The sequence below is a fragment of the Gasterosteus aculeatus genome, chromosome 14 (assembly GCF_964276395.1).
Source record: "Gasterosteus aculeatus chromosome 14, fGasAcu3.hap1.1, whole genome shotgun sequence".
Lineage (NCBI taxonomy): Eukaryota > Metazoa > Chordata > Actinopteri > Perciformes > Gasterosteidae > Gasterosteus > Gasterosteus aculeatus.
Window position 1 is genome coordinate 12,614,980 of NC_135702.1, and position 27,574 is coordinate 12,642,553.

The 27,574-nt window shown below is 43.4% G+C and overlaps 1 protein-coding gene across 1 annotated transcript; it reads right to left on the bottom strand.

Annotated features, from left to right (window-relative positions):
- Positions 1-254: 254 nt before the first annotated feature.
- Positions 255-26,195, bottom strand: arrdc1b (arrestin domain containing 1b). The gene is made up of 8 exons (XM_040198256.2): positions 25,151-26,195; positions 12,060-12,170; positions 6,952-7,002; positions 4,436-4,590; positions 3,867-4,049; positions 3,331-3,507; positions 2,618-3,059; positions 255-2,179 (listed from the first exon to the last, which is right to left on the bottom strand). Exons 1-8 carry the CDS (start codon positions 25,266-25,268, stop codon positions 2,115-2,117), a joined length of 1,302 nt encoding a protein of 433 aa, XP_040054190.2. The 5' UTR covers positions 25,269-26,195; the 3' UTR covers positions 255-2,114.
- Positions 26,196-27,574: the final 1,379 nt, after the last annotated feature.

The window sequence follows — 27,574 nt, forward strand, 5'->3', positions numbered from 1 at the left end:
GTTACTTCCACATACAGTATTGTTTATTTCTTAACTGTTTACTTAAAATGTTTGACAAAGAGTCAAAGCTGTAAAATACGTCTCTGCAGCTTATATCAACATAAAACTCACCAGGATTCCTGCGTTTGTAAACACATTTTTTCACATTTTGTCCATGTTTTCAGTTCTTACTGTGTGTGACGCATTAACTGCCTTGTTGTAAGAAAAAATAGTTTTGGAAGCATGTTTCCGTGTCAGAACAAAAAAGCAGACTGTTGACATAAACAAAAACACGTCTTATGTCTTTATTTTCATACTGTACAGTACACCTGATTCTTCACTGTATGCTGAAATATTACATTTCCTGATTGAGGTGCGACTTTAATTATCTGCATACGCACCTGTAAACAGTTTAATAAGTAGAAAAATTACAAAACCAGACCACTCATCAATATGTGAGGGGGGAAGGATGGAAAAACAAAAGACACACAGAACAATTGGAGTTTCATAAAGCTGTAGTACCTTTTGATGGAGGATAATTAAACAGAACCAGGATCTGTGAGGGCAGCGTGACATGCCTTCAGGGAGTTGGTGCTGCAGAGGCCTTGGAGATGAAAGGAATTGCACATATTTTCTAACACAAGAATAAAAACAGCCCTACGGTCCAGTGTCCTCACAGTTTTAGTATACATCAGGTGCACTAAGCACAGTTCACAGGAAATAAAACCGGAAACAGCTGCACACCCCAACGCCGCGACAGAGGAGAAGTCCATCACAAGCTCCCGTATATGTGGTGAGAATCAAGGATTTCAAGTTTAAGGCATGCACTCCCAAAGATGTAGACGCCGACGTCTGGCTGACAGTTAAAGCGGTTTGTCTGTGCTTGGAGCTGATGTCTTCCACAACATAAAACAAACTCCGGAAAACACTTGGCAACGTGGTCTGCAGTCAGGAGCTCAAATATCGTCACGCTGATGCTTTTCTCTTCTGAATATATAGGAAGGACGTTAAGGCAACAGACAGGAATTAACATTCATACTGAAACATCGCCGCCAAACCGCCGCATCACGTCTTAAGACCGCATTTTGTCCTTTCGGCTCAATCAACAATTCAAACATCTCACCTCACTCGGTGCATTGCGGAAACAGAGACTGGTGAAGCCTTTCACTTAGCAGGGAGCTCGATATGAGTTCATACCGGCCACGACCACAAGAGGGCAGAACACAACTGAGTCATCACTGCAGTCCCCGCATCCAGCTGCAGGAGGAAGGAACCTCATCTGCAGATAAGCTCTCCTCTCAATTCAAAACTGGTGTCCAAGCAAAACCTCTCAGTTTTATGGAGTGTCACGCTGGTTGTTCAACAATAATAATAATAATATACAATATTCTATCTTGCTTAGAAGCACTATTTTTTTGTATGTAACAATAACTGTAAATTTTCCAGTTGTTCATGATGATAGATAAACAATGCAAGCAGCTCCAGCAAGTTATTTTGATTGCTGTTTTTACGTCTACCTCTGTTTTAAATAAAGAAAAGACTGAATGGTGTTGCCAAGACCCATACATTTTTAAAGCCAACATGTATAGGATCCGGTATTATTAAGATGTTCTATCGTTCTATGTTTGGACATCCAGCATGAAGACATTTCTGCCGTGTTGCTGTTGAGGACAGCTGAGACACAGACAGACAGCGGGGGACCACAAAAACAAGTGCACAACTGGAGCAAGACTTCAACAAAAAGCCAGCGATGGATCTCTTCAAAAATCCCTTTTAAGGCATCACAGATACAAAAATTCCTTGGATGAACTAAAACGATCTAACCACGGCCCTTGAAAGGATCATAACAAATCACTGAATGTTCAAAATGCTATGTGACGATCCCAAACACTTCTGTTAGGCACAGTCACGTTCGCCTGTCGTGTCTATCTGATGGGACAGAACAAAGTGGACTTATATTCAATATAAGTTAAGATCGCTTTTCCTTTTCTCTTTTTACTGATTGAAGAAGAGAGACACAATCTTTGGGGTGTTCGTGGAGTTATCGTCCATCCTCTGTCCTTGTCTCGGTATTGATCTGCAGAGAGTGTCGAATGCAGAAAGGTGGGGTTGGTCGGGGCCACGATGCTTCCTCTCTACTCTGTACCATTGAAACTGGGGTTGGCGCTACTGCAGCTTTCCTCGTAAGTGGGCGGGGGCTCTGTAACACACAAAGTAAAGAATGAAAGTCAGGAACATGGCTGAAGTCCTCCAATCACCGTGGGTTTCATGGATTTTGGCATTTAACCTTTTGTCAGAAAAGCACAAACATGTTCATTTTTCTGACCACGTTTTGTTCTATAATCAAACAAAAATACAACTGTACTAAACAGTGCATTTTGGGTACTTCATACCTTTTTCGACAGCAAAACTTTTGAGTTGTCAAGGCGGTAAAAGCAACGGCGTTCGTAATAACATAAACAATGGCTCTGTTTTCTCTTTGAAACCCATCACAGACATTTGTTTGATTATTTGCAGGTTTGTCAGCATTCCCCTAAAACTACGGGTGACATCCATATTGAACTGTCCATTATACCAAAGTGCAATCTTGTGTGCTCCTGCACGCACGTGTTTGTCCGTGTGCCGATGTCTCACTAACCATGAGGGTAGTCGCAGCTGCTGTACTCTGGAGGGAGGATGAGAGAGCAGGAAGTGGGGACAGGAGTCACGTCTCCCTCGGTGAAGAAGGGTATGGTGGACCCGGTGGACACACAGAACAGGGGGGCGGACGCGTCGGGCCGCCTGTAGCCGGGAGGCGGGGCTCCACCCGGCGCCGGGCTGAAGGCACCGGGGAACGTGGTGACCGGCTGACCCGAGGGATCCTGCTGCGAGTGACTCTTGGTGGGAATCTCCTCACTGGCCACGACGCCTGCACACAGCTCCTCCTCCGCGGGCGGAGCACTCGGCGTCACGCCCGCCGCACCGGGGGCGCCGCAGAGGTCTGGACGGGGCAGCGCGGGCCTCGACGGAGACAAGTTGACCGCGATGTTCCCGATGAAGATGGGCAGCGTGACGACCGCGTCCGGGGACTTCAGGGACACCTGTAACACAAACGGGATTTGTGATTAAAGACCATTAACATTTGAACATTAAGAGATAAAGTGGTGTTGATGTTCTTCTCATTCATTAAACTCTACTGATATTGGAAGCAGATATGGAATTAGACACAAGGAGAGTTCTGTCAAGGTATATTACTTTATTTGACTATTTACCACTTGAAATATGCTGCACTGCTTCAGAAGATAATGATCTGTGGAATCTCAGAGGATAAGTCTTTCCAATAATATCATCTCTACACGTCAACACACTGACCCGAATGAAATAGTCGATGTCTATGAGGCTGCAGCCGGCCAGCGCTGACTGCGGCAGAGGAGGGACGATGATCTGCTCCCTCCACTCCGCATGCTTTCCTGCTTTCACTCCAGCTCCCTCCACCTCAGCGATGGTCCGCAGGTCAAACACAGGCCGCTTGGTCTTGTAGGTCACTTTCTGGTGCGCGGACACAAAAAGACGAAATGATGACATCAGGGCAATTCACCCTCCTCTAGTTTATTTGATATGGATCAAGAAAAGCTCTATTTCTTGAGATATAAAGAGATCTGATGAGCTCCGACGCTGAGGATCTAGTTTCATGAATGATAATAAAATCCTTATATCCTTTAATCACTGCTCCTATTAAAGGATGTAAAGACCCACATGATGCTATTTTTCTTCATGGATGTTATGATCTATTTTCTTTTTCAGCACCTGAAAGCCGAGACAACATTTCCTAAGTTGCCCCACTGCAGCAAGACCTTTTGGTGGTCAAAAAACAACCTATTTATGAGTGTGAATCTTCACTGATCTACCTGTACGAGACTGGCCAGCACACATCCAGTGTCCTTCCCGGACTTGTTGTGGATCTCGGTGGATAACTTGATGACCTGCCCGGGGATGTAACCCCTCAGGTCACTGCCAGATTTCAGCATCAGGGTCCCCGTCTTCACCAGGAGGTAGCTGAACTTCTTCGTGGTCACAGTTTCATTCGGATGCTGCGGAGACGGAGTTGCAGGATAAACGCTTGTTCGTGCGTTGTGGCTGATTAAGAAAGCCTCATTAGCTGATTAGCTGATGGTGTGCTAATTATCTGTTGCTGCGCAGTTCCACAGAATCAGAGAAAATCTGGCATTCATGATGGGAAGAGAGTGAATGATGCGCAAGTATTACATAGGAGGTTGAGGAGAGGATAAATTAGATCCTGCTCTCCCATCAAATCAAATAAACCTCGACCGAGATGAGCGCTGATCAAATCAAGAGACGCGTCCCTTCTCCTCCTCGTGTTACTGCATTAAGTTCTAACCCTTTTTGAAGAACGGAATAGCAGAAGGTAGGCTGGATCAGCAGTGAAAGGAGGTGAACCTCTGCAGCAAACACTTACGTCAATGTCTGTCACCTCATTTAGGTTGAGCATGTTGAGCAGGTAGAAGGGCTTCTGGGCTTTGTAGTCCTTAGAGAAGCGGGGCGTGTCGATAGCCGCCATCACGCGGTAAATTATCTTCCCAAAGGGTCCTTCAAAGGAAGTCGGAGCAGCGACTGAAGAGAAGGTTGTACACGTTACTTTGACAATGAGAACAGTTCATATTTTTTTGTGTTGTGTTTTTGTAGCTGTCACAAAGCGTTTCAGCCTGATTTCTGTGAACAGAAAATACAAACTTAATGTGGCTGCTGCAGTCAGGAGTGGAGCAGGAGAGAAATGTTCAAACGCAGGAAAAAAAGTACCCTCTTCCACTACAAACAATCTGCATACAAATCCACAAACACAATCTACAGAAATGTGATTAATCTGTTGTCAGGACAAAAGCGGAGCCACTCTCACTCTCTCAAAGTGTTCCCTTTCTCCCCGATGCTCATTCAGATGCTAATGTCAGCGAGGCCGAGCTGTGGACGGACTGACAAAGGGCAGACTGAAGCACAAGCCCGATCATCCCCGGAGACGCCACACCGAACTGCTCGTTCACACGTATTGTCGCACAGCTTGCTCCCCGAATTGAGTGCAGCAGCCAAAACCTCCGAGCTCAGACTTGAAATGTGTGTTTTGCTGAAATTTTTCTTTCTTTGTGGAATCAGCTGCTGACTGATTATTCCAAATGATTCAGTTTGTCCGTATGAAAAAGACGATTCTTGGGTGATATGAAAAGGATCATCGACAAAGGGTAGAATGTTCTAGTACTCCGTCCACCAAAGTACAGCAATTCTTCGTCTTGTTTTTTTTTCAACTTTAAATGTATCTCATGTCCTCTTGGAATGAAGCCATCCACCATTTCATCCATCCCCATTCATCCATTCAAGTGCCCCTGCATTGACTTCATCTCAGCCCCCATCCCTCGTCTCTGTGAATTCTTTGTTCTCTCAGTGAAAACTGATCACACACCAGAACACCATCTGATGCCTCGACTCCAGACGAATGCTCATTTCACTGCTGTTCTTCTGGAATCTTTGACAAGTGAATGGTAAGTACTAACTAGATCAACGATGGCCCCCAGCACACATCCATAGCCAGCAGGGTCCCAGTGGGACTGATGTGCTGGTTGACAACCTGCTGCAGCTGCCACAGCGGAGTCGACTGATTCACTTCTACTTTAAAAAACAGAACTGAACCGTTTGCACTACCAGTGCAAACACTTCCTGGCACAGTTAAACAAACTTCAAGGTCTATGAGTAGAAACTTGAGTCATTTCACCTAAAGACTTAAGTCTATTTCCACCACAGACCAGTGGGTCTGTCTGCTGTACCAGCAGGGGGCGTACGAGCTATAGTGTGATAATGTTTAAAACCACCAAACGTTCACAGCTGATTACTTACATCAATACAGTCATTATGTTTTGTATTAAATACTCGGTGGTATTTAATAATGGTGCAATATCTTAAATAAATATGTCACAATGAAAATTTTACAGAGAACCTATTTATATCACTCTTAGAAAATACTGTCAACAACCATAAAAAACACAATCTTTGTTGGAATAAAATGTATAGAAGAGTCTATGACTGATGTATGAACACCTCTGCACCGTGAGATTATAAACTATAAAGGTTGGTGTATGTAAGTGCTACTGAACTGGATATTTCTGGCTCAATGTCAGAGAGAAAATACTTTTGACAAAGCAACTCTGTAATGTATGTATTTTAAAGTCCCACACAATACACACTTCAGGTGAACAGGGTATAAAACCTCCACTGATGAATATCGACATGAAACCGCGGCAGATGATTATTCAACCATAGGACAATTTTATTCAACATATTTTCTGAAATGTTATGTTTCTGTGAAATATTTTTTTTCAACCCCCCCAAATCTTTAAATTTGGCCACGTTTGTTTCTCCTCACCAGTACATTATGGTTTAACACGGCTTGGGCTGATGTTCTCATGTCTGAGAGGAGGGAGGCAGAAGCATGGGGGCATAAAGACCAATTAAACAGTGACTGCACAACAGGAGGGGGAACTAAAAATAACCCAACGCTCTCCTCGCTTCAGCCCGCGCCTGAGAGAGCCCAAGATACCAGACAGATCCTGCGCCGTGTTTGAACCTCGCGTGTTCCGCTGAACTTTGCGTGGTGAGGTCACCGCTCCCTCGGCATCCATCTACGTAGCCGCGTGTACGCGAGGTGACATGTGGAATAAAGATGACTCATCACGCTGAGTCACAGTCGGCAACGTCCCTCCCCAGATCTCTTAAACATTAACGCTGCCATTATCCTTCACACGCCATTGGTATCTCGGATCTGTGTGCGGCTGACAAATGGGCCTCGGGTTGAGCAAACATACAGGAAAAGGAGTCTCACGTTATCAGACGTTGAATGCTCCGATCGGAGTTTGTTATCTGGACATGAAAAACCATTACGACACGGGGGAATGAAGTTAAACGGGTCACCTGGGTTTCTCCCACACTCACCTGGAATGAGAAACTGGAAGGGGAAGGTGTGCTCGCCGGCCGCCAGGGTTCCTGTAAAAGAGGAAGTCTCTCAATTAAATTAAATTCCATTTATGGGTGTGAATAAAGTGAACCTTCTCAGGCTCTGTGTGTGTGTGTGATTGTGTTTATTTCGACCTCCCACATCTCCCAGTATGCAGTAGAAGCCCTGCGGGGATCCCCTACTTTCCCAGAGGGATGGAGTTCCTTTAACAAAGCACCTCCATTGTTCAAAGACGGCTGAGCGGAGACGTCTTTCGTAGTGAACGAAACTAGTAACTGAAACCAATCGGCCGGTGTTGGAGGAAGCAACAACATGTGTAGCTGGCAAAGTTGGAGCATTTCTCAGCAACCAAGTCAATCGATTATTTGCAAGCAGTGATGCACCGCGGGGCCGGCAGCGATCGACCCACGGCCGAGTGCATTCTCCTGCTCTGTTCTAACATCAAAGTCAAATGATCCACCCCAAGCAGGGTTCAATTGTACAGACATTCTACAGACTGACTGATAAATTCAGCAACGTATTGAGTATTTACAGCAGCAGGCCGGTGTGTGTTGTATAATTGAGCGTGTGAGTTCACGGTGATGAAACAACACATGAGCTAGTGTGAGAGAGGATATACAGACAACACTTGAAGGCATCAGTTCATTCTGACTGTTCTTTTCAGACGTTTAAATAGCAATAAGAAAAATATACACCGCCTCCAGCCTGCTTTGAGATTTAGTCCCAAACTAAATGCCTTCAGAAATTCATGCTGAGAAACACAAAGAGGAGGAAAAAGAAAGTATGATAACTTTGTGTTACCGGGTAAAGCAGAATGTGTCATTCCGAAGAACTTAACAGGAAGTGCTTTGAAGTACAAAGAGGTGTTTTGGAATAAAACAAACTCCTCCAAAGTCGCGATATGCAATATATTGACTTATCGCACAACATATGAAAGTGAGTGCGATCATTTTTGGTGGTTGCGATATTCATTTCACATATGAATGAACGTCACCAACATTTTAGTCGATCGCGCTGTCCTCTTGTCTGCTTCCATTGTTGAAAGCGGGGGCGGGGCTTATAGGCACACACACGCGCACACTGACAGGTGAAGGGAATGCGTGAACCCACCGTGTTATGAAGTGTTATTTTTTTGTGACATCTACAGACAATTAGGATAAATAAGTCCAAATGGACTTCCGATGCTTCGCCCTGCACAAAAAAAATTGTTTTTGTTTTATTTATGTAGCGTGTATTTTTTTTCACATTCCGATTTTGATCTCTAAATATTCTCTTTCTTTGACAGAGTGTACTTATATTGTCATGTTATTGTATTGTCAGTGGCATAAAATGGTCTGAAAATTGCAATAATATCGTTTATCGCAAATAATGTTGGTGCAATAATTGCACAACACAAATTTGAAGTATTGCATTAGCCACAAACACTGTGAAGAACATTTCTTTCTACCTGCTTATTTGCCAAGCTGAGTTGATTAGAAGAGCTTGGGGGACAAATAAGAGTCTTTCCATCGCCGTCTCTCTGGGAGCACCTTATTAATTCTCCAGATGATCTGACAGCCCAATTAAATTCTTCCAGACAGCAACATGTCTCACCTCATGGGCACAACTGTTTCCCCCCGTTAGCCTCAGCTTAAGAGGAGAAATCCTCAGATTGTATGAGTGTGTGTGTGTGTGTGTGTGTGTGTGTGTGTGCATTTATTGGCATCATGTTTACTGCTTGAGGAAGCGATTGTGCTCAAAACCAGCACTGTGCAGGTGCAGCACCTTTATACTAAACTGTAGAAAGTGTAATGGAAAAAATGTGTGTAACCCTTCAAAATGTCTCATTGAACAATTTTTCGATTTCTCTTGATTCACTCTAGAAGGATTCGGGCTCGATTCAGAAAAGTTAAAAATCGTAATTAAAAAAAAAAAAAAAAAGTCTGTCTCGCGCGAGCAAAAGTCTGTCTTGCGCGAGATATTTGCTCGCTCGCGGAGCGTGAACTTCCTCGCTCGCGAGGTTAGTCTCTGCTCGCGCTCGAAGGTGTTTTCTACGCGCTCGCTGTTTTTCTTTTTGACAGTAAGGGGGCGGAGCCAGTCACATGGTCTCTACACCTCATTGGTTACAAACCCCGTCTTTGGATTGGCTGGAGTGATGCATTCACACAACTATAGAAGCCCATTTCCGCACTAATGTAAGGGGGGGGATAATCGAAATTATGAGATAAAACGTTGTCAAAAAACAAACGCCCCCCTTCGGTAATCGTAGTGGACCGTAGATGACAACCAGCTACAACCATCATTTACCATCATTACCGGCACATTAAGAGCAATGCGTCCAGCTCGCAGACCGGTCCATCAGTCTGAATCTAAATATCTAATAACTTTACCGAACTATGGAGGAGCCTGCGCACATCTTACCTCATTATTTGGATTCTCCAAAAAGTCGATCCGTATTGAAAGTTGGCAAGATATTCACAGATTTTGACTTTTTTCCGGTATTTTACAAATACGGACCGGTCTGAGACTAAGAGCAGCTTTTTCTTCATTTAAAAGAAAAATTAATCTGTTTAATATTTTTTTACATAGGCTACTTCCATATTGTGTTGAAATGCAAGCTGCATTGGTTCTTGCATTGTTGATAAAAAATCATATTTGTGATATAGAGAAGGTAATTCATCTGTTGATTTTCTTTAATTATCAAATAAAGTAGGAAGTGATTAGCAACCTCTGAGTAGCAAACTCAGATTTGAGAAAATTTAGAAAATCGAGATGCATCGATAATCGTTTTATCAGTTTAGAATGAATAATCGGTTTAGAATCGATAATCGGTTTAGAATCGAATCGTTGACCTCTGAATCGGAATCGAATCGTGAGGTGCCAAGAGATTCCCACCCGTAGACATGATGCCAGTCTTCTGGCTGTAGACACACAACTTGTTGTGTCTGGCTTGGAGGCCACCTGTTTGTATAAGAAGTGCCAGGCCCCGTTGTGAGAGGAGGAAGGTTCGTGGCAGTTTACTGAGCATGTTGCTGTTGTGACCTTTTTTCCCTTGCAAGGAAATAAACAACGAACAAGGAAAGACATATTTGACTCAACCTTTTTCTTATTTACTGATTGTCTGTGCAAAATCTTACACAACAAGAGCCTTGTAAAAAGAGGCAAGAAATTGGGACGAGGGAGCAGAAATACAGTAGATTTTCTTAACCACAGCACCAGATTAGAGCATCCTTTTAGTCTAATGTTAATCCCGTTTTACCCACAGCACCAATAACTACTCTAATAGAAGACTAAAAGATTCCACTGGACAGACAGGGGGAGCATTTGTTCCTGGTGTTGATGCTCATGGTCCAGGATGATGATTTGTAATTACTTTAATGATCAGTTTAGATTTATTGTGGTGCCATAATAACTGGGTCAGACTGTTTGAACACGGATAATTATCTTGGCATTCTTAGCATGAGTTCTCTAAAAGGTGTGAACAGATGTTTCGGTGTGATTATCTGAAGTTGGATAAGCAGGACTTTTTCAGGAATATTTTCAAGGAAGGTAACCATTATACCATTAACTCCTTTGATGATGAAATAATACAATTAAAAATTGCTCAAACATTATATTTTTCAACACTGTTGTATAAGGAAGAAACCAACAGCTAAATGTCAGATGAAATTTGAATTTGTTTGACAGTTTGGTTCTCTTTAGAATTGTTAAGACTAAACCTGAAACAATACCTGATTTTTAATGTCAATACAAAAAGGATTAACTTTGACAAATTAATTTCTACAAAAGAAAGGAAAATTCTCCATTGTTTTAAAAAGTTGAAAAAACAACGGAGGAGCAAAGGAGCTCCTCCGGAGCAAAAATGTATGTTGTTGTCTGACAAGGAATATTTAACTTCACGATGGTAATATAGACATGTATAGTATCTACAATGCAACATATCTTCAGTTTTAGTAATAACCGTGTCATTGGTTGCTACGTGTCCATGTCCAATCTAAAATAGATGCTATACATTCCTGTTTGTAAAAAATGAGACAATCTCTGTGAAATCTTGTGAAGTCTATGTGTTGCATTCAGCCCCAGTACATACATATTATTCATTTATATTATTGAATTATTTAAACTGATGTATTAACAAACATCTGGTCAAGCTAATTTAAGCACATAATGGTAGTTTACTCTGTCATATTTTTTCTGTAAATTTATAGTATGCCACTTAACTAGAAAAGTGTCATACATGTGCCAACTGAAGTAGCATAAATGCATATATATATATATATATATATATATATATATATATATATATATATATATATATATATATATATATATGTGTATACTGTTGAGGCACCGTCCTGAACGTTAAACATTGACGTGCTTCTCTGTGTTTCCACCTGCATGCACTTCACGCTCCATTAAGTCCCTCTGTGGGATTTGCATTTACAACACATTTCATGCACGCTAAGCACATTTCAGCTTCTGACCGTGGGCAGCAACCAATAGAAAAGATGGAAGACAGCCCTCACAACAAAAGGTCCTGTAAGCCCTCGCTTCCGCGGCCGGGCAGGAAGCGTGCAAGCAGGGCCGGATGGGACCCAGAGACAGGTGGACGAAACATAAGAGCCGTCCTCTGTGGATCAGACACTGCAGACCACGTCTCATCTCAGAGGGGCGGCGTGCGGAGAGGTTGGCTGGAGCAAGACTGCAGGGGACTGCTACTCGGACTGATTGAGACTTTCAGTCCTCAGACACGGCTGCTAAAAACCTGCTGCGGCCTTTGTGAGATTAAGCCTGTTGCAGCAGATTCCCCCGAAACCAAATGAGGCTTTCAGTCACACGATAAGAGGGCTGACATTGTAGGATGTAAGCTGAGATTCTGTACAGTAACACAGAGGTGAAGTGCTTTACTGTTAAAGGACAACTCGTTTTAGACCAGTTTAACTGAACTTCTATGCAACCAAATAGGAAAAACGTCATGTGATTCTTACAATCATAGAATGAAAAAGTGCAGCAAAGCCTGAACATTATGGATGCCATTAATGCTCCTATGCGTCAATATAGGACAACCAGCAGAAAGGCTAAAGCATCGTGCTTTTACTCTCATCACCTCTGTCGGCAAGCGAGACCGTGCGGTTGAAGTACTGCTCCTCCAGAGCCCACGAGGCGTCGTTCAGTTTGTTGGAGATCCCACATGAGCCGTGACAGTTCACCTTGATGGCTGTGGAGAGAGGAGAGAAAAGGGGTCACCGCTCGTCTTTTGCCTGAATAACATAATGCTTCAATGTTTGCACCTTTTGGAGAACTCGTCCAGTAAACTGTTTTGTTTGTCAAACTGCTCCTAACAGTTTTGGGGGTTTCCAACTCTTGAGCATGGCAACATTTCCATGACAACCATCGCATTCATTTTATTTAGAAAGAGGAAAGTCGTCTCATGTAAATTCAGTCAGTTTGGCCACGGCCAGCACAATACACACTCACTATCTCACTTAATCATCACAGGCCTCCAGTGCTGGTCGTGTGCATTCACCTGTGGTTAATAATCACAACAGGCAGCGAATGGAGTTTCAGTCAGCAGATGGAGGAGGAGGAGCTGTAACTTATCAGGAAGCGGCAGTAAAACTAAAGAGGTGAAGGAACAATACCGACTGTTTGTCAAATGCAGAGTGATGCAACTTGATTCGAGAATGGATCGAGAATAACTTTCTTTCCCACTGGTCCTGGAGATGTTGCATGTCAGACATCAGTGCCCAGCTGAGTGAGCAGTGTTAGCAGCCCTGTGGGGGCCTGACATACCCAGGGTATCGTTGTGTTATCTGACTCAACTAACGTGCACAGAGGTCAACAACTCTGTAAAGAAACCCAGGAGTTTCTCCCTCAGGATATGAGCGTGTTGACGTTACAAGGACAAGTCACACGGACAAGTCGAAGAGCGGCATATTTTACAAACAAATAGGCTGACTAGGCTAATTAGATAAGCACCTATCGGACTTTTTCAGTTCTGAAACCGAATACAGATCTGAAACTAGTGTTTGTTTAATAAGCTGTAGAAACAACACAGGGAATACATTAATAGTTAGATCTCTTGTGCTCTTAGATGGGGGGAGTGATATTAGGATATAAATTTACTAATCCACACTTTTGTACACATTTTTGGCCAGCAATCATTTCTAGATATGACAAATTAGTTTTTATACTGTGTTGCCGAGCTTTTTCATATTTGTCGATAGTGTTGTAGTTGCCCGGAGTCTGTGTTCCCGCACAGGTTATAAATCCCTTGGAATGTAGCGTGGCGGTCTACCTGGATTAGAAATGAATCACCATCATGGGATTATAAATCCATCGTTAGCCTCAGAGTTACCTTCACCAACCCCAAAATCCTGCTTGGTAAGAGAGGGCCGAGCTGTGCAGCCTCTATCTCTCTTTCTGTATCACCCTCCTCTCTGTATCCATCTTGTCTGTCTGTTGATCTCTCTGCTGTTGATCTGTCTGTGAGGAAATGAAATCTCTCTGTCTGCGCACATGACCACAATTGCATGCACGCAAGCACACACACAGACACACAACTGTGAGAGAAACTAGAGGATTAAACGGTCCCAGCCTCAGTAGTACAGATAGGCAGATATGGCAAAGCGTTGTTCCAAATATTTTAGTGGCCTGTATTTGACCTCTGCTTTTCTTTCCTTTTGTGTTTAGCAGGGATGATGTGCTTAGCATGAAAAAGTACAGCCGAGGGCTGATGAGGATGCCATTACTTTGTCATTGCTACTGCAGTTATTTGGACTAGAAGAAAAAGTGTAAAATTGTTGAGATACTTAAGAAACAGCCAAAAATGCAAACCTGCCATTTGGTGTTTTTTTTTAGTTATTTCAGTGTGAACCAAAGAGGAGTCGTCAATGGAGATCAAATTATTTGAAATTGAAAAATGCTCAACATTAAGTTGATGCAAACATCCTTTGCATCCCATCGTCAGACAGCTCATTGATATGCACCAATGCGCCATCACAAACAGGGACGTGATACAGAGCAGAAACAAAATGTCTGCCAAACCTGTGTGACGGTACCCCCCCATCTCTCCCCCATCCCTCCCCCCTCTCTGGGGCAGATGGCTTGGCCCTCCACACCGGCACGACTCTTGGCCCGGTTTGGTGGAAGAGGGAGTAACCTCTGCCGATAAAAACAAGAACCAAAATCTGCATCTCACAAAACACAAAGCTGAGCGGTTCCCTTCAGCAGGTTTATCTGCTCATTAACTAAACCCTGCAATCTGCTCCTGCAGCCATCTGCCTCCTGCTCGCTGTGGAATAATGCTAAACATTAACAGCTTTAGCTCACACTTCACAGAGGCAACAGTAGAGCGGTTAAGCACACAGATGTAATGGAAAACGGAGCCACTACCGATAATGTTTACAGCTGTGGACGATGGAAGGTCAGCGGAGAGGTAATCTGTTAATATCCCCGGCAGGAGGAGCTGATTAGGGTTGAAAAGAGTTGTGTCATAAGAGGAGGCTGAATAATGGGCCGGCCGCTACACAGTCGCATGGGGCCGGACGCACTCTGATCTCATGAGTGAATTCTGATGCGAACCAGCGATAGAGAAGTTGTTTGGGAGGCTATGCTCAGTGGGCAGGCTGGTGGGGTGGAGGAATGTAATAGTGAATAGTGAATAGCACTAACACCGGCCGGTGTATCTACACCAAAGCAGATTTTATATATTTCATTTCCTCTTTGGAACATTTTGCAGCTCGGACAGGCCAGCGTGAAACCCATTGTCAATAAACAGTGCTTTCTTTTTTCAAATTTGTCTTCACAAATATAGTCAATGTACTGATAATGTGTGATAAATGTCTCCTGCAATCCGTCACTAACGGCTCAAATGCATCAAAGAACAAAACCTTAAAAACAGTTGACTCGATTATGTGATTCATGCTACGATCAGAGCAAACTCAGATGAAGGAGATTGGTTTGGTTTTGTGAAGCACCAGCAGTGTGTAGCAGGATCTTTGCCAGCCCTCCACAAGATGAACCACAGCCCGAGGGAGAAACTGACCCCCGGGTAGTAAGAGGGAAGCCAGCGGCACAGCTCTGACTCAGCCAAACACACTGGAGTCCATCCAGGTCCACTGCAAGGTTCACTGAGAGTGGCTGTAGGCGGAGATGATCCAGGCACTGCTACTACTTTGATTTTACGAAGCAGACTGTGTGGGCGGACAACCCGAGAGAGAAGATGTGATCCGTGGCGTTTCAAGATCTGCCTGCCTCGACATGACTGCTCAAACGTGTTCTAATGAAGAGGTCACTGTGTTCTTACACATCGGTGAAATACTGTCTGCAGTGCAGTAAAGCGGTAAATCTTTAAAAAGTAAAGCGGTAAAAAGTATTATAAGAATCAGCGGGAGAAGATTGATATCCGGACCGGACATTCATGCCGGTTTTGGTTGCAATTGATACATTTAGGTGGGAACCAAAAACAGTATTTAGGTTTGGTTAATCTACATTTTCCAATTATCAAGGCCAATTACAATGCGAGTCAGTTTAACCCATGTTGGGGTCAGATTCAGTTGCCATTTAGTCCTGGGTGCTTGAACTTGGTGTCCTGCCTTATGCCAATAATAATATCTTAAAGATGTAGATCTAATTCTCCCTGCTGGAGCCATATGTTCTCAGGCATTTTAACCTCGAGGGCATTCTTGCCTGAAAGTATGCGCCGGTTACGCAATAACTTTGCTTTGTCATGCAATTTTCCAAACAAAGAGCAGCTACGTGCGTGATTAAGTTTCTTTACCAAATATTCAGTTGGCAAAACATTTTTCTCACAGTGACAAGAATACTTCTACAACAACTGTTGAACTTCTTCAGGAGGAAAAAAAAGCCCCAACTGTGTCTGTGGGATAAAAGCATTACGTTAGAACTTGAGTCAGCATGTAGAGGGTGATGGGGGGCGGAGGGTGAGGGGGGAGGGGCATCCGGGAGAGTCGATGTATGCTTGTTAATACATCAGCGATAATATCAGTTCCTTATTTACCCTGATTACACCAAGTCCTGCTCCAGCTAATGGCTGGGGAGCACAAAGGAGCCTCAGTTTGTCTGAAAAGCAGAAAGAGGAAACCCCCGACCTCCTGGACACAACACACCAGAGAAAGAGCCGCGGCCACTAGGACTCCGTCAGTGGGTCAGGAGTCTGAATTACGTGAATTGATTGGCGCTCGGGAAACACTCCCGTAGCAGCGCCCGTCCCATAAGACTGGACTGGTTTAAGAGATGCTCTGGTGGAATGTAGAAAACCTGTAGGGTGACGCAGCGCTTTTGCTTCAGACATCCGTTGGAGGCGTGATGCTGAAAAGAATTTGATTAATTAGCCTGACGGTTTGGTTCTGAATGTAAGGGGTGCAGATATGACAATGGACCGCAACGGTAGAGTTCAGAACTCAAACAGAGGAGGTTTTCAAGAAGAGGACGAGAAAGCCGTGAAGGACGGGGAACAAAAACGCACCAGGAACCACTGACCCTCTGGCCCCTGAATGTTTCTAAGAGCCTTTGTCAAGAACAAAGTGGAGTTCATCTCGTCCACAAAGCCAGGAGCTCACAGCCTTCACTTTGTACTGAGCAGCCGAGTAATCCGACGCTACCTTCACTACCTTATTAATTCTTTAGGCGCTGCAAACAATTAGTCCCTCTCTCATCGCCAACATCTCCCTCGCTCATGTTCTTTGTGATGCTGGTCAGTGAGATGTGTCGAACGCAGCGACCTGATGATCTATTACTCCTGGCGCTCGCTGCAGACTGGAGCCGGTTTCATTCAGACTTGTTACCTTTCTGTTTAACCGGCGGCTGGCTGAAAGGCCTCAGTGAGAGGAAGAGAAAGTGAATTCACGGCTTCCTGCCAGCGATTTTGTTCGAAATTTGTTAAAAATGCGAATTTGTTAAAAGACAAAACAAATTGTAGCACTTAAATTGTACTTGTAACGCCACTTATCTAGCTGTGAATTGGCTTATTTGAGGAAATTGCACTCTTGTTTCTTGTTCTTCTGAGTTTGTATCCCTATGGTTGAATGCACTTATTGTAAGTCGCTTTGGATAAAAACGTCAGCTAAATGACATGTAATGATTGTAACTTTTCAACGATCAAAGCAGAAGCAGAGAGAAATTCAGGTAGTACAGTACAGATTTTAAATGTTCATTTGGAGCATCTGTGCATGGAGGCCAATAAAGAGGCCAATCAAATGCATTCTACATTTTGAGAGGTTTTATTTATATTTGAATTATATTCAATTTCTTTGAATGTTTTAGCATTGAATATTAGGGTACCTCTATAAAGAGGAAATATTCATAACATGCATCATTATTAGGGCTGTCAACAGAAAAAAACAAACTAATTAATCACACATTTTGAAATGCATTGTGCATTGAGCTGTTTTTTTTATCATACAAAAAAAATAGCATTCTACATTTTCCTATCCCTGATATTATTTTCAAATATTGCATATAAGTGTTGCTAACAGGATGAAGTCTGCTCAATTTTGGCAGCCATAAAGGAATCTAATTAAAAAGACTACTTGGACATTGCACAACTGTAACAATGATTCCACACCCAGCTGGGTGTGCATTGAATCACCGACCTGCCTGTGTATACAACACTTAATGATGTTGGTGGTTGCGTGTGTGTGAGTTTAGAGTGCTTGCTCATCTGCATGTCCAGCCCACACAAAATCCCAGAGTGAGTTTGCATGCACGTAAAAGAGGCTAATCCATGCAGTGGCTACATCATAGGAACCACCAGCAGACGTGTAATCTGCACTCTGAAAAACACATTTCACGGCGCTGGAAAGAGAAACCTGCATCCTCTATTCTCTCTGCATTCACTTTCCAGGGCAGCAACACGTTTAGCAGCTACATAACAAACCGGCTCTCATTATCCCGCAGCAAGCAAAAGGGGAATGTACCATTTTATTCTCCGGCTATTTCTTCTATTTCATTGTTCTGACAATGAAACACTGTGTAAACTCTTCCTCTGTGCCAGCTTACGATAGCTTTTGATGGTATCCATGTCGGCAGAGTGCTACATTCAAGGATCGGATTCTCCGCTGTGGTAATCAGCAATGTTTTTAGTTGACCTGATCTCACTGTACTGGTAACAGATACAAAGCAGCTTGATTCAGGACCTGTCATATTTATAAAAACATCAATTTGAGATCAGAATGATGAAAACTAATGGTCTAACCATGACAATTATGATCACCAAAGAGATATTTACTCTGGGGAAAGCTGCAGACATCAATCTTATGGAGATTGGTCATTTAGTATCAGCAGCGACCTTCAGACCCCTGCACACTCCATCTCGATGGAAACGCCACAGATGATTTTATGATGAGGGTGTGTTCGAACTGCTAACTGTGTTATTAGGGACATTCAGGACTACACAGACAAGCATCATGATGTCATGAGCTACACCCAAAGTTTAAAGGAGGCTGACACAGATTATAGATTACGAGTTCTGAACATGTCATGAGCGACCTGTTTATAGGCGTAACTGGTTCAACAACAAAAGCTGCTGGTCGTCTGTTGGGGACTCAGGAAGAAGCAAACCCACTCTTATTTTATTATAATCCCAGATTTCTTCTCACTTTGTTGCCATGTCAGCAGCTGTTTACGTAGAGCAAGAATTCTCCTCACCGCGTTGTCACGCCCACCCAGCAGCCGCTAGCTCCTCACAGGACACCGATTGGTCCGATCTGATCTGGCTGCTGGACATAAACCATAATTTATAATACGGGTAGATGAAATCCAGCCTTCTGATTGGTTAAGAGTGAGTGGTGTACATTATCGAGTTGCTGTTCACATTGACAGGAGCGTTCCATATCACTGCGCACTCAAAGTAACAGGTTAGATTTTGCGAGACCGTTAGTTGACATTTCAGTTTTTAGCTCGGTGGCGATCGCCGAAAAAAGACCGGAAACACCACAAACTATCGTTTTCAGGCAAAGCGAGCTTTCTCAACCGGACAATTAAGGTGGACGTCATGAGCGATGTGAATGATTGAGATGGTGCGAGATCTTGCAAGGAGACCCGGGTGACGACATATGTGCCTTGCTCAAGGGCACGTTGCCTTGGTTAAGATGAAGGCGCTGTTCATTTGAAGCTCATACCTGTGTTTGGTAAACCAAGCAGACATCTTTCCGATCATCATCTCCAACTTCAATGGAAGCACATGTCCCATGATAGAATTATTATCAGCTGTGACAAAAGAACTTTGTCTAAAAAAATGTATGTAAGGAGGGAGCGGTCGATGGAGGATTAGCAGCATTGCGGGAGGAAGATAAAACGAGGGTTGAAACCTCTCACGGCTGCTCAAAGGTTGAACCAAACACGCACGCAAACACACATACGGGTTCACCTCTAAATACGTGCTATAAAAGACTTAATCTGTGTGTCCGCCAGTGAGTTTGTTGATGCCTGACTTCACACACACAGAAACTCCTCAGCCCTCTTGGTAAATATCACACACTGCTTCTCTGCTGTATTTAGGTTTATGACGTCTTTTTTATTGCGCAATAGTTCACCAAAAGTTAAAGCTTTCGGGATTTTTGGCCTCTTGGGTCAGAATAATCCACAAATGGCGTAACAAACATCTGGTTCTTTAGCTACTATCTGTTTTATGTGTTGGGCTGTCTAGCAGGTAGTGCGAGAGGCTGTTTGCTAAAAACAGATGCTGATGTCGCTGCTAACGAGACGAATGACAATGCATCTTAAAAGCAAAACTACGAGAGACAAAGGCGGCTGGAGGCTTTGCGGCTCACCATTCGGATCGGCTCGCGGGGCGGCCTGACCCCACCCCGTAACAACACACCAGCACAGCCACACACCAACTTCTTATCTCCCAGTTGATGAAGAACTTCTATCTTTAGCTTTTCTGTTGGAGCTTATCAATGTTGTGTTCCACTTCTCCACAAAGAGCGACATCCTCCCTGCAAATTTGTTTGACAAAGCAGAGGAAGTAGGACAGCTTTTTATGGAAAGGAAGAGGGGGAGTGAAAGGGGGGGGGGGGGGGGGGGGGGTTGTGCTTATCAGGTGAATGAGACAGAATCCTCTCATGATAGACTCAAATAAGCAGCCTTGTTGGTGAGGCCCGGCTGGTACGAGGGGTCAGAGGATAGTTTGTCAGCAGGTGCCAAGATGTCCAGCTTACAGCACCAATTTTATGGGCTTAGTGCTCAGACCGATGAAGTACTGAACATGGAGATCGATGCCAGCCGCCCACACAGAAGGGAAGCCGAGATACTGGAGTCACCATTAACTCTCCGTCACACTGAGTAATCATATGGCACGTTCCAAACAAAAGACAGCCAAGAGGGAACAAAAACCCTCCAGTTCAAAATGATTCATTCAGACAGTACATGAACGTTTATGGTTAGCAGCTCTCTAAGAACATTAAAAAACAGACGACAGAAATCCACTACTGTGAAGAAGTATCCATCAAATATCAAAACGTTTCAACAGCCTTTCAAACCAAAGTTGAAGCCAATATGAATTAGAGTTATACGGACATAATACTTTCTCTTTTGTGTCACCTTTTGAATTAAATGACCAAGTTACATGTCTTTTCAATAAAATGTGGTACCTTTTACTATTATAAGTAGTGTTATCGTTGGTGGCATAACCACCGGTAATACCTGCAGTAGTAACAGTTGCAGAGTAAAAGTAGTAGCACTGGTAATGGGGGTTGTACCAGTAGTGCTGTAGTAGTGGTAGAAGTAGTAGTACCATTAGTAGTCCAGTAGCACATAGTAGTAGTACTGGTTGTCACACAAGTAGTATTAGTACCAGGGGTAGGAGTAGGAAAATATCAGCTGTTGACACGTTTAACTTTTTGAAACATTATTCATCCTGTTGACTTAAAACTACTTAAAGGCTGATGTGTAAAAAGGCCGTCCTCAGGATGTCTCACTGCAGCTCATCTACCTTACAGACGCTTCTTCACATCAGCTGCCCTCGGAGCGATGATGTCATCACACACCCAGGCGCCTGTCCTGCAGGGATGTCCTGCTGCCAGATCAAATTCATTGACTTTCATGTCACTTTCAGTTTGCTCCGAGTGTTTGCCTCCAGGGTGCTAAAGCATTGACGGATGGACGGATAATACTGCAGTACATGTTTTCATTCGTTGTTGTCCTTCTGCTTCGATGTCATCCTTTTCCTGCTGAGTATTTCAGAGGAGCGTGCACTCCACAGCTACATGCATGCACGTGCACGGTGCGGTTAACCCAAACTACTTGATAACCTGGAATACATTTCCGTAACAGAATCATAGACCTTTATTGATACAGGCGTTTGCAAGTTTACACACCGAATTAGGTGTTATTTTTTACTAACAGCAAATGCAGTCTGTAAACCCGGTTGGATTTCATTTCATTCCACTTTATTTTATTACTTGTGCACTGTTGTCTTGTCTGTCTACTGTCGCGCACTAACCGCCAAGACAAATTCCTTGTATGTTTGACATATTTTGGCTAATAAATGTTTCCTGATTCCTGATTCCTGATCCTGAGGACGCTGTGGATACTTGCAAAAGTACTCCTTGTAAAGAAATGCACTTGAATACAATTGTTCTAAAGTCAAAGAAAGGCATGGCCGAGGTGACCAAAACCCACTGAGTATTAATCACTCACGTGGTTGCCCTTTGAGAAGCGGTCTTTAATAGATTGTTTGAACTGCTCGTTGCTGTGCGAACAGGACGTGACCTGCCCAGGATCGAACAAACATTTGACCCTCAGCCATGGAAGAATACCAAAAGGTATTAATTCAAGTGGCATTTTGACTAAAACAAGGAGTAACATGACGAGTAATTAATCATCTGACTACGCACTGAAGCATTACCTGGAAAAAACATGACTCTCACCACGTGACTCACAAAACACAATCCTGAGTGTGTGTGCGTGTTTGTTTGTGTGTGCACGCGTACACATAACTGTGGCCGGTTTGGTGTGAACTAAAGGGGACGTCTAGTATTGTGTACACAGAGCCGATGGTTTGTATCCCCACAGTCAATGATTGGGTAACTTACAGTGAATGTTTGGGTTTCTGCTTTGCTGAAAGCTTAGCGAGGCTCCATCTGAGACACAAAAACAACCACACGCCTGTAAGCTCCTACCTACACTCGCCTGCACCTCAAAGTTTACCTCAACACACTACAGAGATAAAAAGAAAAAGGACAGGAAGGAAGTTTGACCAAGTGGACTTTTGCTCCAGGGGATTCGTTTTCTGCTCAATTGACCTCTGCGATAAGGTGCTTTCCATTGATGAGTCACGAGGACTGTACATGAGTCCACAGGCAGGTTCCACATGACATAAGACGTTCATACAGGCTGAGACACTGAGTCTAAATGGTGTGCATCAGGTCACCTGCTAGGCTCAGGGATCCCCTGATACCCCCAAATCAACAGCAGACCATGGAGTTGATTGAGAAAGCGCTGATGATGGAGGGCATTACAAGATAAATGAGGAATTTTTACCCACTTGGGAACCATGGATGGAATGTCAGCAATCCCTCCAATGGTTGAGACAGTTCAGTCCGGAGTGGTGGCCAATAATGCTGATATGGCCCAACAGACAATAATAGTTTCCAGCAAGAATGCCAGACAGCATCTTGGCCTTTTCCTTTGCTAAATAAAGGACAAACTCTTTTCTGCACTGACATTGACCATTGCCATGGTTGGAAATCACGTGTTACAGAATATAATGTTTTATGAACAAAATGTCTAATAAAGGTTATAAAGTAGCTGCTTAACAACCGTCTTTGAGAGGAAGCTGATCAATAGCAATGCTGTCTAATGGTTTCCATCATCAATAATATAGTGAGGCGCCGAGTTTGGCCTCTACGATATTCAGCGACTCTGGGAATTTATATCTGTTTAGTACCCTTCTGTCTTTATTGCATGATAACAGACTTGGTAACAATTTACACAATGCGACTGACAATGACTCACAATGCAATGTAAATAAAACACCTAAAACATCTCCTTCAACAATCTATGTGACGTATACGATGTGTCTCATCGGCCAAGACACAAACACATACATAGAGGACAAAAACACTAAACTTTACAGCCCCCTGTAACACCTCGCTAGCTTTCCTCCTCTAAAAACAGGGCTGCTCTCTTTGGTGAAATATCTGAGCGTGTCTTCAGGTCCCTGCACATTTCTGGCAAGAAATGGCCGCTATTAAAACTGACTGCCAAAGACTGTCGACCTCTTAATGGAAGAGAAATGGGAAGGTGGGACGGGAACAACATCAGGCCCATTCTATCGCGATATGTCATTTCATCAGGTAAATTACATGATGGTTTAAACTGGTTTCGTATGGGTCTATGTGATTTATTCTTAATTGAAAATATATTTTAATTTAAATAATCAGAACAAAGTCTGACTGGACTGTGACAGTTTATTTACTGCTCTGCTGGGATGGAAAATCATCCTTCGTGAGGTTGATTGATGTTTGTATTGATAGATATCCATTAGTTTGGTCCTCTTGTGTTCAGTCTATGAATTATCATCTGACCTGATCTTGGTCGTCAAATTATTAATAAATGTAGAAAATGAATTTGGTCGGCAACCAGATTTAAAGCATTAACTCCTTTGTATGCTTTCCTCAAGATACACAAACAGGAAACCCCCCTCACTCTCGCACAAAGCACACATTTCCCTGCTTCACCATGATTCAGGCCGTCTGATTGATGCGATCATGGAGAGGGGTGATGTCACTCAACACATAATGCATCCTCAGCATTTATTATACATTAACAGGCAGGCTGAAAGCTGTGAGTGAAGGACTCCCATCTGGGTCCGAAACAACACAACCCTGTAAATAACCTGTAAAAACGGGCATTCATGTCTTTTAACATCACGTTAGAGAACACAAGGAATGGTTTAAGATGTAAAACAACAAATCATAAAAGGTCTAATCACGCAGCACAGCTTTTATTTGCATTACATATTTAAATAGCAAATAGTTGTTCACTGCTAATAAAGTATAATTTATCTTAAAGTCCATTTATAGCTTCATCTACATACAAATTTAAAAACACTACATTTGAGGTGATGTATTTGTATCCAAGCATCCGTCAGAGTGCAGAGCCTTCAGAGCCCACTTTGGTTGTACACACTGTGCCGCAGGTGGGATGGTGTGAAAACAGAAGCAAACCACCAGTGAATGTGTGTGTTGTGCTTGTGTGAGTCTGGACCTGTGCACTTGACTCCGAGGAGCCCTCCATGCCGTCTCTAAGCTACCAGGGCGGCGTTTAGCCCGCCGGGTGTCAGGTGCGGTCTCACGTGTGACCTCACAGGGTAACGGAGCTCAGCGGGAGTTCTGACCTCTGCTGTAGGCCACCTGCCTCAGGTCGGCCATGTGCACGTTGTTAAATGAACCTGAAAAACCTGCTATTTTCTTCACATCCAACCATAATGAAATGAAAGGTTGTTCCTCTACGTGATGTCGCTTGCATTTCACTCTCTATTTAGTGTCCTTGTCAGTAGCATAGCTTTGAGGAAGAGCCCTTATTTAATGCGGATGCAGCCCCTGTTATTATAAGACAATAATCCACACAATGATTGCTTACATACAATAGATTCTTTGGCTAGCTTTCCTCCATGTCAACTCCAAGAAGCTGTTCTCCACCGTAACCTTCTTTTAACTCTTCATTCTTAGCGACTCCCACAACTTTGTCTCAGACGATGACATCGGAAGTTTGGATTTCACACCGAAAAAATATGAAAAGGACGTTTTGATGGAGCAAAACAAGTGTGGTTCTAAACAACATCCCATCCAAACAATTTAAAGGGTTGGGTGGAAAAGGGAAACGTGGAAGTATCGTTTCTTAAGAACCTGGACGTCTGTCACGGCACCACAAAGACCACCCGCCTTCCACGGCGCAGCACCTCCTCATGTTAAGCTTGTATCCGCAATGCCCCCCCCCCCAACAACACCACCACCACCACCACCGCCACACCGCCCCCAACAACACCACCACACCGTCCATGCGGAACCGCAGCTGGTGCTTGAGTCCCTCGTGCTTCCTGGAAGAAAAGTTTATCTACATCGAGCCTGCGGCGCGCGCTCCACCGGACCGAGCGGAGACACGCTGGCGGCGCGCGCCCCCCCGCTCAACCCCCCCCCCTGTTGAATACACTGCTGAAGGTGAGCTTACCTTTGTAGTGCAGCGGGTGGCCGGTTCGTATCTTCACGGTCCCGCTGACGGACTCTCCCGGGCTGTAAACCACCTTGTTGTTGGCAAAAGTGATATCAAATTGTTGAAGCTTCCCCATGGCTGCGCTCCGCTACTCCACCGCGCGCGCCGCGTCTCTGAGAGCAGAGAGGAAGCGACGCTCTCACCTGCCCCCCCCCCTCCTCCAGAGACCAGTGACGTCACGCTGACCGCCCGATGAAAGTAATGGGAGGGATGATCACGGACTTTATGGACGGGAAGTGAACATGACTTATTATATTCCTCTAATACAGAGGTCTTTAACAGGGGGTCCGCGAAGGTACTGCAGGGGGGTCGCGAAATTTTTGGTTGATAAGACAATTTTTTAAAACATTTTTTTCCCCCACAAATGTAAATGTCTTCAGAATCAGAATTGTATTTATGGTCTTTAAATACACATTAACATGAATCCAACATATTGAAGCGAGCGGATAAATTGATGGAGAAGACTTTATCTGTCAGTCCGCAGCACACAGACATTCATCTTCCCTCAGCAGCTCTCAAGCGGTGCACCGGTTCACTCACTGCTCCTTTCATGCGAATACGACAGCGCAGGCACCAACCAATCAGATCGCGTTTATGCTCACGTCTAAAGAGCGTGAAGCTCAAAAATAAAAGATGGCGGACCAAACTAAGTAGAATAGGGGGTCCCTGCTCCACCTCGCCATCGGTTTGGGGGACCTTGGCTTGAAAAACGTTGAAGACCTCTGCTCTAATATATACTATATTGTATTATATTCATTTGAATGAAATCTTCAAAATCAACACAACAAAACTAAGAATGAAAGGAAGAAGATTCTATTTATTATATACTGTATATTTATTATATACTGTATATTTATAAAGAGCACCAAAGAGCGATAAAGACCTCCAATCACCAGCAAAGATTGTCTTCATGAGTACATTTTCTAAAACTTCGTAAACAGTGTTCTTATTGTGTAATCATAACATAATTTACATATAAAATCATAAAATATCCAAAGATGATACTTATCCTTGGCTTAGTTCAGCCTTTAATCCGGTCGGTTCTAAAGTTGTAATAGCTTGTCTTTTCTGACTGTACAGTACAGTCCAAACTGTTACTTCATACTTTCCATCAGGTACTTTCCCCACATGTGGATATATTTCCAACCCTCATGAGGCCACGTGAGTATTGTAGTCAAAGCTTAACCGTGCTGCACACATCCCTGTATGACGTGCTGATATTTCTATGCTATGAGGCCACTGTTTGTCCGATAGGCATATTTCTGATCATGCACAATATTAACATATTATCTTTGACTGAGTTAATCTTGGCCTGATTACCTTAACTAAGGAACTATTTCTAAACCGGAAGTCATCAGAATGCTAATGAACCCTTTGTCTTAAGAAAGATATGGAAGTTACAACCATACATTGTGGGACATGATGTGGGTGAAAATCAAAATCGGAGTAATGCATGCTGGCATTTTCTAGTAACACAACACCCACAATATGAATTGGCATGAAAACGTCTCTCACGAAACTTTCCGTGGCTCACATCGTTCCCGTCTCTGCACATACTTCCTGTTACTGAAAGGGTTTCCTGTTCCTGACTGTACTTCCTGTCTGAATGAGCAGCTTAGGCGCCGGAGCAGATCTACTGTAACTGTTGCTGCATTAAAATCTTGCAGAAAAGGACCTGTGCTGTCTTGACATACATTTTCCATCATGGAACTAATATATCATGTCACCTGCCAATATTCCTGGTAAACCAATGAGACATGTGTTTCCATGACGACAGACAAACACCACGGTTGCCAAGTTACTGCCTGTATCCATGGAAATCCTGTATGCGGTGGCAAATGATTTGGTCTGCAAAATCCCTGTTTTTTATGTTTTCGTTTACTCATTTGCAAAAGCAGCTTGAATAAAGGCTAAAGGCAAGAAAATCGTATGTCAGGAGGTAACAGGATAAGATGTTTATACAATTTGTTAGATGCATTGAGCATCAAGAGGAGGTTAATCCATGCCAGTGACGCCCCATTCATGTCTTTTCTGTCATTTTATAATGCCGATGTCAAACCAAAACGCACTCATTATTCCTGGTTAGCAGTGACCTTCACACAGATTGTTGGTGAGTTAGTATTTTTGTAATTTCACAGTTATGGTTAGAAAAAGACAAAACTAAAGCGGTGCCTCCACCTTGTGGACATTGCCATAGTCTTTAACATTTCTAACTCAATCATTTAGTGGGTTAAGTCCAAATGATTTTACATCCAAATCAATTACGCGCAATTACCTTACAGTTGTAATAACAAGCTATAAATAGTAACTATGTTATAATACTGACACATGCTGACAAAACAAATATTTTAAAATCAATGTATGTTGTAATGTATACTGTTC